Source organism: Empidonax traillii, unplaced genomic scaffold, assembly GCF_003031625.1.
Source record: "Empidonax traillii isolate 1590-97213 ecotype Southwest subspecies unplaced genomic scaffold, ASM303162v1 scaffold186:size1492175, whole genome shotgun sequence".
NCBI classification, from domain to species: domain Eukaryota; kingdom Metazoa; phylum Chordata; class Aves; order Passeriformes; family Tyrannidae; genus Empidonax; species Empidonax traillii.
In genome coordinates this window covers 305924-321426 of record NW_020955379.1, presented here as the reverse complement: position 1 = coordinate 321426, position 15503 = coordinate 305924, and the positions used below count along the sequence as shown (strand labels likewise).

The 15503-nt window shown below is 40.7% G+C and overlaps 1 protein-coding gene across 30 annotated transcripts in view; it reads right to left on the bottom strand.

Moving 5' to 3' along the window:
- Positions 1–15503, bottom strand: part of EPB41L3 (erythrocyte membrane protein band 4.1 like 3) — a 141959-nt gene that overhangs the window by 33770 nt on the left and 92686 nt on the right. For all 30 annotated transcript variants that reach the window (XM_027886358.1, XM_027886349.1, XM_027886350.1 and 27 more), the window contains 5 exons: positions 8176–8280; positions 5926–5968; positions 3140–3215; positions 1366–1584; positions 965–1052 (listed from right to left, as the gene is read on the bottom strand). In XM_027886358.1, coding sequence (XP_027742159.1) covers positions 965–1052; positions 1366–1584; positions 3140–3215; positions 5926–5968; positions 8176–8280 — 531 coding nt within the window. The remainder of the gene's footprint in view (positions 1–964; positions 1053–1365; positions 1585–3139; positions 3216–5925; positions 5969–8175; positions 8281–15503) is intronic.

Below are 15503 nucleotides of genomic sequence, written 5' to 3'. Positions count from 1 at the left end.
TGAATTCTCTAACACACATGCACAGCTCCTATGAAATGCCTCAGGGACACAGTTGCAGGCTCTTTCAAGATTCAAGCTGCAAATTTATCTCAGTTCTTGAAAGGATCTGCTGCAGCACAAAAACAGGCTCACAATAATTTGACCTTTACAGAAAATGCAGTGCTCTCCACAGGGTAGAATTCTTTGGTTCAATACTCCTTTGCCAAGGATGCTTGCTAACCTCAAAAACGTTAAAATCCATTAGTCTTACTTTGAAGAGTGAAGAAAAAAATAGTAATTATTTATTTGGGAAAAAAACCAACCCAAACCCAAAAGTCAGACAACTAACACAAGGCTAATAACTGGTTCTCTCAAGCCACAGTAAGAATGACCATGTTTTATTCATAACTTAACCTCCTGATGATTAGAGAATTTACTTGATCATGGGAGAATGTTTCCAGGAGAATTACTGCCCCTCCTGTCAACTGCAACGACCACACTTCAGAAGAGAGACAAGATGCTGCCTCCCCATTACCATCAATCTGATTAGGTTTCCAACACAGTTAAATAATTGTCTGAAAGTTCTCTGCAGCATTAGAAATGACCTGCTTATCTAGTTAAGACAGCACAGTTGGCCGTATTAAATTGGAAAATGTAGCTGAATGAAATGACAATTGATCACTGTGTGGACAGCTTCTAATATCCTTCCTCATTACTACATCCATTCAATATTTTCCCCAAGGATTTGGTTGTTTAATCAACATGAAAGTTGATGTGCTTTTAATCTACAGGCTAAATTATGTTACAGTTACAAGATATATTTATGCTTATCCCATGAGTCACCTTTCCTCATGCTGATACATGATTTATCCCAAAAAAACTCCCATCTCAAAAATACAAGAAGGAATAAATCAGGGAGTTCATGCAGACTTAAATTACTATGCCACAGGAGAAATCTGACCCATGAAAGAACTGAAATACATACCTTGGCATGATGGAGATCTACTCCATACATTGATAGTTTTTTGGCATTCTCCAGGAAATGCATCTCAGCTTCTGCAGGTGTCATTCCCCTGAGGAAATGCAACCAGTTCTAGCATAAATTTTAAGAAAATGCATCCAAAACAAAATCCAGCAGCTGGAAAACATTTTCAGCCTGTCAGAAGTACAGCCACATCCCTTAGGTAGCTGGGTACCTACCAGAGCCAAAGCTCTGGTGCAGACCCTGTTAACTTTCACACTGCAAAGCTCTTCTCTATCTAAAGACACAGAGAGGAGTCTTACCCAAAAAATAACTAAGTATACCATGACAGATTTTAACATCTCCTGAAGCACCAGGATGGTACCTGAAGCAGGCTACAGCTCACGCTGCTGCCCTCCGCTTACCTGTGGCTCTTGTGCAGCTCAATCACTTTGTCCTCCAGCTCTTTAGTGTGATTCGGGGCAAAGCGAAATTCGCTGATGTAGTCACTGCCGTATTCATCCGGGTCATAGTCGCCGAGCTCTGACTGCACAGTGTAAGAGCCCAGCAGGGCCAGTGTGACGAATGAGCAGGGCAGCCGACCCGACACAATGTCGTCTCTCAGCTGCAAGCAGAGGTAGTACCTGCAACAGAGCACCAAGGTGGCTCAGACAGTGCTTCCTCCACCTCTGCCCCCAAAGAAGCACTGCCCGAGCACTGCCAAGAGGTCTCGATTCTGCTAGTAATTTGCAGACAGTTCCCCAGCCCAGAGTTTTTCAGGTATTTACAAGGATAATAATAATTATGTAAAAGAAACAAACAAACAAAAAAAAACAACCAACAAAAAAAATCAAAACACCAAGCTTTTGCCTAATTTATCAGTAGCAACACCTAATTTACCGTTATGCAGCAGCATGGAGACCTCTTAATAAAATAGGTTATTACTTTGTTTAGTGACATAAATGGAGAAACACCCATTAAACATACTAGATTTCTATCACAAATCACTAAGATATGAATCTACCTCATAATTATTTTCTTTAAGCAGCAAAAAATAATTAAAAACCTCATATACTGTTCATGAAAGGGTAGCTGACCTCTATGTCATTCAAAAAACATAAGCTGTCTCTTTAGCAAACTGTTGTGCTTTCTCAAAAATTCATTTAAACAGTAAATGATGTTAAAATCACAGATAAGCAGTGCAAGGGATCACCAGATAGAAGAAAACAGAAAATAACGTGAAGACCATTGGGTTGGTGGCAAAGGCAGAGTTACCAAGGGAAATTTGAGAGTGACAAGAGGAGAAAAGCAATCCTTTCCTTTGGAAGTCCTCTGTTCAAGTGTGAGCTCTTGGCACACTGTTTCTGCACAGTACCTGCCATAGGGAACCTCTGATCTAGGTCAAAGGCTTTGTGCTGCCTTAAAAGCAACAAATAAGTCCATAAAGCATTAAAGCTTAAACATATGCAAAATGTTGAAACAGGCTAGAGAACAGTTTGCTGATGGCACAAAATTTGTCATGGCTCAAAGCTTTTGTGCCTTACACCACGGAGGAAATCAGGTGAGGGTTCTTTTGGTTGTGGTTGCAGTCTAAACACAAAAACAGAGAGCAGAGGTGTAGATTCCAGAGCCAAGTGACTTGGAGAGCAGGGAACAGCCATTCATTACCATCATATTCTCTATTCCATGAAGATCAATTCCTTACTTTGTCAAATGACATGCGAAATTTATATGCATGCTTATTCTTATCTATTCTGGTTTCAGCTGGGAAAGAGTTATTTTTCTTAAGTAGCTGCTACAGTGCTTGCCCTGTTTTGGATTCAGTATGGTGCTTAAGCCATAGCATCACGTCACTTCTTTCCTTTCATAGATATGATTTTACTTACAATAATATCTTGTTACCACTGGCAAAAATGGGCATCAGGCATCTTCCTGAAAACTAAAATCAACTCCCAGGAATATGTATATTGAAAAAGCTGAGGTTTAGAGTTAAATTATACAAAAGTCTTCATAGCTCAGAGGATAGACACTGTTCATACTGTCTTTTCTGCCAAAGCCTTGCATATTTCCCATAAGCTCATATGAGAAAGACAGACAATGGGAACATAAAACATTTCTTTTCTTGGATAATTACAGTGTAAGTGCTACTAGGAACAGCTTTTAAGCCCCTTCTAGAGAGGTATTTAATGTTTAAAACACCTGGTAATATCTTCAGATAGCTGGGCAGGATCTGGAGGGTAGAATTTCACATTAAATGCAAACTGCCAAGCACCACCTGGAAAAGAACACAGATTGACTGAAAGTACACTGTAAGTGCAAACAAAGATGCTCATGCTGTTCAATCACCAACAGACTTAAAAATATCCCAGAAAAGCAATTAATAAGAACAGGATTCAGTATCTTTTTCCCACATTTCACACTGAAGACACTGTATTAGATCTGATTTTAAAGCTCTTTTCTTTTAAGTAAGATTTCCACTGAAGCAAGGACTCTAAGGGAGTAGTAATTTATTACTAATATTAAAAAGCTCTCCATCTGAAAACAAGGTCTATTGAAAATAACAGCCTGAAAACACGGTTTATACAAGCTTTAAAAAACAATAACCCAAAACACAGAGGTACTGGAAACACCACAAGCCAGAATACGAATGGGCTCTGGAGCAGGGTTATGTGCCAAGGTCTAGCTGCCCAAACCAGCTCACAGCATCCTCTCAGAGTGCTGCCTCAGCACATAGCTCCTTTCTTCAGCAAACATAAATTGTGCAGACAAAGCTGCAAGGACAAACACAGAGAGCATGACCGAAAAAAGTACATAGCACTAGTACATAGGGAATTCTTCTTTACTTATTTCAGTAAGTCTAGGTGACCCACGTGATGGGTACTGGTTTGTACCACCACGGTCAGTGAAATTATTTCTGGAGTGTTAGCTTTAAATGTTGCAAAGAAGGAATATCAAGATTTTAAAAGAAGTTGAAAATGGTATGTAAATACAGAAGCTATTCTGAAAAAGTGTCAGGTTACACTAGTCCATGTCTTGAATGTAAATAAAAAGCAATAACAAAACCCCAAATCAAAATCAACAAGGGGGTTTTACAATAAAAACACTTTTCACCAAGGCCTCTGTTGTGGGATATACCCTTCACATCTACTTCTACCACATAAATTACAGTATTTTTGTAGTCCAGAAAGCAGAAGCAATGTCACTTCTCTTTTCTGAAATGCACTGCTGTCAAAGGAAAAATCTAACTAGAAATAAATATCCCTCTCAAAAAATCCATATTGGCCACATAACAAAGGAATTACTCAGGAACACCGTGAAAAACGGGACTTTTCCTTATAAACCTGACACAGGGTAGGGCTTTCCCATGATCTTCCATTCAGGGACATATTGTGCCTAGGTACCTCCTAAAGCGTATTAAAGGTTTGAAGGTATATCTGGTGCACTCTCTGGTAGGAGGGCTTATATGATGGACAGATCTACTTGCTCAGAGTACTGTAATAGTTCTCCAAATTGGGTGTCTGGGAATATTTATTTAGAGACAACAGGGAAATTTCATTCCATGAAAAGCCCCATTCACCTTGATGATCCACACACCTGAGAGAACAGGCTCAAATGTTTAAGGCCAGGTTGGATGGGGCTTTGAGAAACCTGATCTATGGAAGGGGCTCAAACTAGATGATCTTTCGGGTCCCTTCCAACCCAAACCATTCTATGATTCTATGAGTGTGCAAGGAGAGTTTTGATGTTTATCGTCAGGACTTCAGCTCTTTGTAAGACTTTCAGAGCCCTTGATTTTACGAACTTTTATGTTCCAAAACTCTGGGGTGAATTGTACAAGCAAATTATTGCTGTCACCTTCTGCAAATACAACTGTCCACTGCCTCAAGTACAGGACAAGACTCTTCTGCCCTGCTTAATCTCCCACTGTCACAACTTTTCATTGTCTATTTCATGGCCTGGGAACACATTAAATGCATTTCAAATCTGTGGTGGGGAGCTGAGCTGCTTTACTTGTATTGACCAAGCAGTGTAACCTGATTCATCGAGGTCTAAAGCACTTTTGTCTCCAGATACATCTTCTCATGAGATTTAGAAAAGGCAAATTTTCATTACTTTGTACTGCAGATCACTTATTTGTAATGAAAATACTACTGGAGGAAAGGCGAGGTTGTTCATACTAAGTGGGGACATTTTCCAGTATAAATTAACCCTTTGAATCTTGGAGAGGGAAAGGATTCACTTGTCAGGCCTGGTCCAACAAATGTGAACCACTAGATATATTTGCTTGTGAAAGCACAAGTGTTAGAAGAAATCATTTACAACATGTGCGAAGAAAAAAACTACTGAGCTTTCCTGTGCATAGAATCGCACACATTAAATTTCATCCATTTTTTTTTTTTAAAAAGGCAAGTCAAATTTTGAGCCTGGCAGTCTCAACAAGGTTTTCCTTCCAGAGGTTTTTGAATTTCTTACGTAGCAGACATCTAGTTTCAACAAGCGAGATTTCTAAAAGATTCATGTGAATTAGAAAATTGACTGTTTCTCTGTGAGTTGACTGGTCATTTTAGGAGCAAAGATCAAGTTTCTGAAATGCAGAAAGGAAAGATATTTTAGGTAGAATGCTATCTTTGCATCAGTGAAATATCTCAGTACGAGGCACGAGCAGTGTTCCTGGATATGATATAAATATCAGTAAGAAATAATTCATATACATGGTTTAGTCCCTAAGGTTACATTGCTTAATGTCAAACCTCAGGTTTTTGCATCTCTGCAAATGTCAAGTTGTTATCAGCAATGCAAGTTCATTTGTTGCAAACCTCAGTAACCACTCACACTCATTATGGGGTAAAATATCTAATAGATGCAGGTACTACTTTTGCCAAAGACTTGGGACTGGATACAAAAGATGACTGTGAAATAGGCTTTGTTGCCACAGGGAGACTTGTAAATGGGGGCAAGAACGGGGGCAACAATAACAAACTTACTTCGGATCTGCTTCTTGATTTCCTTGGCAGGATCCAACCAATTCTGAAAAGAAAACGTTTCCTTTGTTCAGTTTGAATTAGAAAACACAATAAATGTTATTTTTAAAACAGTGCTATGAGTCACAGCTAGAACACGCAAAGGTCTGCCACCCCTTTCTCCCTGGAGCAGCAGTAGGCTGGGTTAACACTACCTTTCATGATGTGGCCCTGTGTAGAAGTAGGATTTTTATTGACCTTCCCAGACATTGAGGGGCTAAATGGTTTGAAATAGAAGAGTAAAAAAATATAAATTGGTAAAGTGAATCCACAGGAATCATTTTCCAGAGTTTCTTCTGGGAGAACTAAGTTTTTAGAAGCTTGTTATAATTGGTTGCTTGGTTGATTTTTTTTTTTCTCTAATCCTGGAAAGGCTGAAAAGCCTTGCTAGAGGATAAGCAAGTGCAGAGTAGGGCACTACCCTATTTGCAAATCAATGTGGGCATGAGGGGCTTTTCCAAGGAAACCAGAGGCAGAACCACAGCACCTCTGCCCCCAACCATACCCTGCAAAGCCCAGTGACTACACAAGCAAAAAAACCTTCCAATGGGGAATTATCACAGTGATGTGTTAGTACTCCACGGATGCCAAGGAGCAGATGAAAATTCCTCTGGGTGAGACACACAGCAGCTTGGAGTCTCTTAGTGCTGCTGCTGCCTTGACCTCTAACAGAATCAAATTAATATTTAAAATGCATAACAGCCCAGAACAAAAAGTTTGCTTCCCCTAGGAAAGTTCCACTTTCTCCAAAGAAAGATAAACAAAAAACACTAAAGAACTATCAAACAAGCAGAACACAACAATCCCTCCCCAACAAAAACAACCAGTCTGCAGCTGTCCAAACCTGGTCTGTGGTGCAAAACATGAGCCTGAAGAACTCCAGCTATTGCTGAGGACAAAAGTACACTATGTACCACAAAATTAAAGATGCATCAGCATTTCTGTTCACAAAGATGTCATGTGATGTGGGCACATATGTTGTCTGGTTGGAAGTTATGTAGCAGAGGATGGAGGTGAATTACTAAGTACTTTGACATTAAAAATATACATTTTTTTGATCAATAAATGTGGTGGCAGGCAATTATTCTTTTAACTGTTTAGTTCTGTAAAGTAAATGGTGATCTATAAATGTTTAGTGCTTCTAAACCCAGTGTTAATAATAAATCCATTCTTCTCTTTCTAGAACATGAAAGTGCACCTATCTCAAAATGCACTTAGACATCTGCCTAGCTTTTATTGAAACTGAAAACTAAACATATGCTAAAGTATTATCTTGGACTGGCATAGAAAAGTATCTGCTTAAGTCATTTTCTAAATCAGAGACAAAGAAGTCCATAAAGAAAGGGGGAAAGAGAGACAAAAAGACTGACTTTTTTTGTATCATATATAATTGAAACAAATGGAAGTCTAGGAAATACAACTGTTGTTCCCACAAGACATAAGCAGTAAAAAAGTAGTAAGAGTTCCAGCTCCATTAGGGAAGACCTTTCAGGTCACATAAAGCACAAAATTCACCTGGTGAGCTCTGCAGGGCTACTGCATATATTGCTAAGAAGTTTTGCACTGTTTCAAAATATTTATCTTAAAATGCCAAAATCACACAGCATATTTTAAATTATCCTTTGATACTCTCTCTTTCCCTGTAACAATATATATCACCTGCACACTAGATAATCTTTGACACAGTTTATTTCATACTGAAGTTGAGATGCAGACAAGCAGAACGTTATTCACTCTTGCTACCAACTGCTTCTGAAGACTAATGTCTTTAGTCAAATCAACAATAATGCTAAGATAAAGAAAGTCAAGACTTGGAGCCTTACTTTATCTAAGCAGTTAGCAGGAGCAGTCAATCATCTCTTGCTTATCTGTGTCCCAACCACAGAATTATTAAGCCATATTTTAGTATTATATATTTAGCAGTGTATCTCTGAATGTAAATCTGGCTTTCATCTCTGGCAGTAAAGGAATAAATTACATTAGAAAGAGGACCAGCTTCCTTCATGTCATAAACAGTCAAAACAGAGGGAAGCCAGGGAAACACAGGAGATGCTTTTAAGAAGTAGAGTCACAAAGAACAATAGCTCAAACTATGTCTACGGAACCTGACAAGGAAGATAAAACCAACTTCTGGATTGTTGCAACTGTTTGGGGAGTCTCTCAGCGAGCTCTGACGTTCGCATGCCAAAGGCCAGCTGCAGCTCTGTGGGTTACCTTTTGGTTTTCTGTGTCTCTGTATGTTAGTCCAAAGTAGTCTTTTTCCAAAAGGTTCAGATGCTCACACACTTTGTCGAATAGCACTTGACCTCTGGAACGTTTCTGTAGGAAACGAACAGAAAACAGAACAAAAAATATTAGGTTTGCAAAATAACATAATAAAGCCTTAAAATAACACCTCTTCTGTCAAATCAATAACCTCAAAATCATTCAATTCAATTCAAAATCTTTCTAACCTATTGACCTGGAGCTTCATAGGAAGCTGCTGAATGGGGCAAATCCTCTTTCCCTAAAAGCTCAAGTCTTCTTGCAGAGTTAAAAATAAGTCATACATGTCATGTTTCAAGTCTCAGTAGAAGATCTCTTCTGTCTTTCAAAAACTGCAACTTCAAGGGCATGCTAAGGTCATATCTCTGCAAACCAGAGCAACTCTTTGTGTGCAAGCAGCAACAAACAGCAGTACAAAATATTCCTGGACATGGATTATCAGAGATGTGACTGCAGCAGGGTGACAATCCAGTGGAGATAAAATCAAACATGGAGATACTTTTTGCTTCGGTAACAACATGGACTGATTCCAGGACAAATTTTTGTCTAATATTCAGGGAAATGTGCTTACACTATCTACTGAAATCACGGAACGAGCCTAGTATCTACCTGGGAATGCAGCAGGGTAAGAAAGCAGCTTCCCATTGTCTCCCTAACCTTCTTTACTGCTGACATGTTAGATGAGAAGATATCTGTCAACAGCCAGAGCCCTTAGCAGAAGCTTCATAGTATCTCTCATATTGGACAGCAAACATTCAGGTCATCCTAGTTCTCAGTGTTGTATGTGAAATTGAGAAAAAAAAAATCTCCAAAAGACCAAATGCAGACAAAAATGTCCTTTTTATAAGCTACATGTGCCAACTTTGATATGTATTAATTATGATAATCAATTCAAAATTATTTTGGCCACTGTTTCATCACTGCCTACTTCCTAAGTGCAACTCAGCTAAAGGAAAAAAATCTCCCCACTTTATTCCAAACACACGCATACATAAATATTTTAGCTGATGTCAGCACAGCATTTTCTTTATCTGTAGCATACACATGACTTGAAGCAAACTGGAAATACAGTACTCACTTCAAAGACAATGCAGGCAGTTGAAACAGAAGATGAGAGAATGCTGCCCCCAAATTTACGCACCTCTGCTGACAGAGTTGTGCCTGGACTGTGCTACCAGCCCAGCAGTCTTGGCCGGGAGAGGATAGTTCACAATCCAAGCTGACACAGCTATGCCAACAAACCCATGGAGCCCAACACTGGCCTCAAACTATTTTAGAAGTGGCAAGCAAGCCAAGAGAAAAAAAAGAAAAGAACTGAGGATTGCTGCCTAACACTCCGTGAAAACATTACAAGAGACAATGGAGGGAGTTGTGCAGTTTAATGTAATTTGTGTTAAATTTGGTGTTCTGACGGTATATTGGAAAGGACACTGGGAAACATCCTTTACATTTTTATCAATGGGGAAACTGATGCATGTCGCTGAGCCTAAAAAGCGTTCTCCAGCTGAGGAAAAAACCAGGCCCAGAAGTGCACTGCAAGTGTATTGCTGCAGCATCATTTACTGTGTCTTCCAGCATCACTTGAGCAAACAGCTTTACGGCCTTGTCACATGCTTTCCATCCTGTAGTAGGAAGGATAAATACTCTCCAGCTCTGTTATAATGTCAAACAAATGTTTAGTTAATTCTTCATGCCCCAAACTTGGAATCAGATAATAAGAGGTTGGTGGTTTTATACTTGATGCTCCATGTAGAGGAACAGGAGGATAAAAAAGATCTCACTACTGCTGTGTGGAGAGGAATGAACTCAGAATCTTCCAGCCAAAATAGACACATTTCTGCTATAAGCAAGCAATGCTGCATTTTGCCAAATTTCCTGCTTCTTGTTAACAAACTAAGTACTTATACTGAATGGAGAGAAATAAGCAGGTTAGCTCTAGAGGACACCAGCTTTGAAAAATATGGTCTGCACCACTGTGTCACTTACATGTATTCAAATTGTGACACTTCAATGCTCTCCTAATTTTAAGAGTCACTTAAGGCCAACACAGGAGCTGTTTTACATGGCCAATTCGTGCACCTACACAGATATCTGCTTTGAGAAATACTAGCTGTAAGGTGTTTTAACAGGGAACTACAGGAAACAGTTGTGCGGGGCTGTGCTGTAATAAAAACCAACCAACTAGAAAACCCCCAGCGCTCAGGATTTCTTGTTTGGCTACACATTGCAGGCAAGTGAGAATAACTATGGCAATCCTGAATAATTTGCATGGCAATATGTCCCCCTCCTGCTCTTTCTCCTGTATGAAGATGCCAAAGTTGTATTCAGCCACTTTCTGTAAAATTCCTGCTGCATCAGGATATGGGAAAACACTGCTGGTGCTGCACGAGCACATCAGAAATACCACATGTAACTGACAGCCTTTCTCGGTTTGGGTGCTCTCTTCACCATCTCAAGGTAGAAACTGGTGATAGGTGAGGGAAAGCCTTACTAGGACCACTTCTCTTCCCACTATCCACAGAAATGCCCATCAGCATCCAGACAGATGAGCCTCATGTTGCAGCCTTGCCACTGTCCCAGGTCAGAGATGACCTGTGGGAGCAGGATTTAGATGACTCTGGTCATTTGGGGAGTGGGGGCTGCCTGGCAGCGGAGCCACCCCTGCTGCTCTAATAAAAAAGACAAAAGAAATCCTTATGCACTTGTATATAGGCAGCACGGTCACTTTGTACCCATGTGGTGTGAGCAGGCACGCTCTGCTTCTAAACCATCATTGCACAGAAATACAGTGAGGGGAAGCTACTGCATGAATTCATGGGAAATTAAGAGGTTTAGTTAGGAATATATAATTAAAGAAACTGAACAGACCTCCTGTGCTCTTGCTAATTGTTTTTATTTTACTGTGTGCCCAAATAACCATGCCAAGAAGGACATGGGTATTATTGCTTTGGCAGGGACAGAATGGGAGGAGGAGAGAAAGGTCAGCTTACAAATTCATACAGCTCCTCAATCCATCCTAAACCTTTGCTTTCTATCATTTTGGAATGACATCTAAGATGATGAAAGATTGACAGTCTGATGGTTACTGTGGATCATAAGTTAATCCCAAAAATGCCAATCAATTCTCAGCAGGAAAAAAAAAAAGACGACGACGACGACTTGGAGCTATAAAATACTGGCCCTGTAAAGGAAGAGCTTTTCTGAAAGGCAAATATTGCAAGAGTCTCCACTAAAAGTACTCTTAAATATTTTTCAGGCATGAATGGGATGAAATGAAATGTGCAGATGTGAGAAAAGACACTTTGCTTAAGCTCCGGCAAATCAAGAAAACAGAAAGAATACAAAACATAGATTTAATGGTATAAATGAACACAAAGGTCCGGGAGCACAAACTTTATGCTTTTCACAGCCTCATCCCTGCAGCTCTATAAAGGCCAAGGCTCTCTCTTGAAGCTGGAATGGGAATAAACAGCCTCCTGGTCAAGCTCCTGGTGAGAGGAGCCAGCAGCAGCAAACTTGGCAAGCCTGTGCCTGCCAGCAATTCCCACACACACACAAGGGAAAGGAGAAGCAGCCTCCCTTCTCACCAGCTTCTCCTCCATTTTGGAACTGAGCTTCTCCCTTCCTCCAAGGCTGAAGGCCTCCCCTAATTGTCTTCTCCAGAAACAGCCCATGCTCAAACCTTTCTACATCAGCTTCTTCAGCCCATATCCCTCCATTATACCCCTACCCCTTACAATATCACCAGAACAAGACAACAGTGAGAAGCTCAAAATTAAGTACCTCTGTTTTATCTCTGTCTAGATAACAGGATTATTATAAAGTCAATTATTCTCACTGGCAAACATTTGGGTACAATATTCAGTATTTCTTAATTCAGAAAAAAAAATTTCCTTTGTTATGATTAAGCCCATAAACTGTAACATACTTATAATACACAAACATTATTCAAGTGAAAACATGCAAACCTTTATTACTGATACATTATAACTCCATCCATAAAATACATACTGCATGGTAATCACAGAATCACAGATTAGTTGAGGCTGGTGGGTACCTCTGGGGATTGCCTAGTCCACCCGCCGTTCTCAGGAAGCAACACCTAAAGAAGGTTGCTCAGGATTGTGTTCCACTTGGGTTTTGAATATCTCCATGGATGGAGACTCCCAGCCTGTGTGTGGGAAATCTGTGCCAGTGTTTGACCATGATATGATATTTACTATGATAGTAATTTTTTTTTCTTCCATTTAAATGAAAATTCCTGTCTTTCACTTTGTGCCCCTGGCCTCTTGTCCTGGCAAATGGGTACCACTGAGCATATTTTGGCTCTGTCTTCTTTACTCCTCCCATCAGATATTGATACACATTGGTAAGATCCTGCCAGAGCCTTCTCTTCTCCAGGTTGAACAGTTCCAACTCTCAGACTTTCCTCATGAAATAGATGCTCCAGGGCCTTCGTAATATCTGTGGCCCTTTGCTGGACTCTGTCCATTGAGTTCATGTCTGCCTTGTACTGGGGAGTCCAGGACCGGACTCAGCGCTTCAAGAGCTGAGTAGACAGGAAGGATGACCTCACTTGACCTTCTGTTAACATTGCCCAGGATGGCACTGGCCTTCTGTGCTACCAGGACACATAGCTGATGTTTTATTTTAGCTTTTTGCCCATCAGGACCCCCAGGTAATAAAAAACCCTGTAATGCAGCAATCAAGCTACTAAACCCATATGTTCTTGTACTGTGATAAGCAAAGGGAGAAATTACATAGAAAATGAACAACCAACAACTTAATACAAAGATGTGACACCAACTTTCTTGTCATACAGGTACTAGTAAGACTCCAGGAAATCCCTTTGGTATTTAGTAAGATACAGGGATGAGATCAGAAAGATTTCAAATGTTATGTGCTGGATGGTGCTTCCCAGACTGGAAGCCAGTTGTGCCAGAGGAAAATTTATCAAGATTCAGAACTGGTACCTCCAAGGGACAAATTTTATTTCTGTGTAAGGTTGTAGGCTTGGCTCCCCCAGGTCAGCAGGCACCACCTCTCCCAGATGTCTCCTTTAGGCTGCTGTGGCTCCTGGTTTGGCCTGAAACACAACCATCTGCAGTCTTCCTGCAGGGCATTTTGGCACCCACTCCGATGATGCAGCCTAAGCCTCTCTTCTGCTGCACCTCACCCTGAATGACCCACTTTCGCTTGCTGGGGTAACCTCCAACCTACAGGACCAGCTGTTTTTGCAAGCTTTACTGAAGGAGAGAGGTGTCCATGCTGAGAATCTGTCACACTTGAACTTCTACCAGACAGAATCCAACCCTCTGTCTGACAGACTTCTCCCTGGAGGGGCAATGCCATGCTAGGACTGGTATCTCAGAAGGGCAAAAGAGCCTCTGTTCTCAGAAGGTTTCAAGGCCTTGGCCAGGCAATGCCACAGCTGGCCTGACCCAGCACCAGCCATGGCCCTGCTCACATCAGGGGCCTCCCCAGTCCCTTCAGACTGATACACAGCCATGACACTGGGATCCCTGCGCACCTCCACAGATTACCTTCGTCTCAATGATAGGGAAACAGGAGGAGCTGAAGAGCAGCAAACAGCCTTCTCTGCTTTTTAGAAATAAAACTATTGCAGCCTCCAAGGCGATGCATTTAGCAGTAGCTCTGCTTTGGCATTCGATGCTGCAGTCTCATGTGGGTGCAAAATGCTGAGCAAGAGCTGCCTGCAGCATGGAATCAATTACAAGAGATCACATTCAGGCCAAATTTTGCAGCGTTAGGTAAAACCTGAAGAGAGAAGAGACTTCCACAACCAAACAACTACAACAGGATTCATTTTTGCCACCAATAACCACCATCTCCACTGCACAGTAACTGCAAGGTCAGGGCACTCTGATGGACTGAAACTTCACCTCCCTTTCTGATCAGTCAAGGAGCACAGCAAGACGAACAAGTATCACAGCTGGGGACCTGGACTTTAAATGGAGTTTGCACGTATCTTTCTGTGCGAATACATATGCAAGCATGACATTGCTGCTTTCCTCAGAAAAGCTGCCAAGCTGCCAGCGAGCAGTGTCACACTGGCACTAGCCTGGCATCAAACTCCATGCAATTACTGTAATAACTCTAGTTGGGCACGATTGCTGGAAGAAGGACAAACAGATCTGTATCATGAAATCCCAGTAGGAATAATTGGACTCGAACCGATGTTGAGGTTATCTGGTTCACACTCCTAATTAGCATTTGCACTTTCCAATGAATCTTAACAATGCACTGTATAAATGTGTGGGCTGGCTCTAGCCTTGCATGCTGTAATGTATTTTGGCATGTGGCTGTACTAACCTCTTCCTTTTCCCCTGTTCTTTCTGGTAGGGAAGCATTAGCTATCATCTTTTCTCAATTGCAATGTGCCTGATGAAGAAGATACCAATTGTGTCCAGACCACTGCTTTTATTTCATTTTACTGTTTCAATTAAAATTCCTTTTTGCAACTTATCTTGGTTGACACTTTGGTTTCTACATTACATGGGCTGAACAGTAGTCTTCCCTGTGCAAACATTTGAAAACACCCACTGAAGTTAAAATGTATACAGGAACAAATAACTAGCACACACAAGAAGTTTCTCCCTCTCCCGTTGCAGCTTCTGCAATTATTCTTGCAACACAAACAAGTGAAAATGACTAACTGGTTACAGTTTGTTCTCACCACAGTGAGATTTCTCTTCCAGAAGTTCCCCCAGTTGAGTCGCTGAGTTGTTGAATTCCAGCCTCCTGACAGCACATCTTCTCATTCTTTCCTCATGAATTACCCAACTTTCCCAAAAATATGCCTAATCCCAGAAAAAAACCCCATTACTTCTGTAAATACTCATTGCTTGCAAGCTAAAGTGACCAAGCTTCCAACATCACTTTCGTATCGAGAACCTCATTCGTGGGGGAGAGATCTTAACATCACATATATGTAATAAATTGATATGCATAGGCAAATGTGTAAAATTTAATGCACATAATATGTGCATTCAAACAGATGCAAATTTGTAAGGTAATTCAGTGTGGTTCCAAATGCAGAGACACTCCTGGCCACATCACGTCGCTTCTCCATCTACGGAGAGCCGATGAGAGATCCTAAACTCACACAATGGTTCTGGTAAGAAGCATATTTATATCTGTGAATGAAATAATAATCAACACACTATGACATTTCCCATGTTTTTTTTTTCTGAAAAGAGTTTGAGCTGTTCAAGATATGAAGGAAATTCTAGAAGCTAATCATTGCACTTTTGATG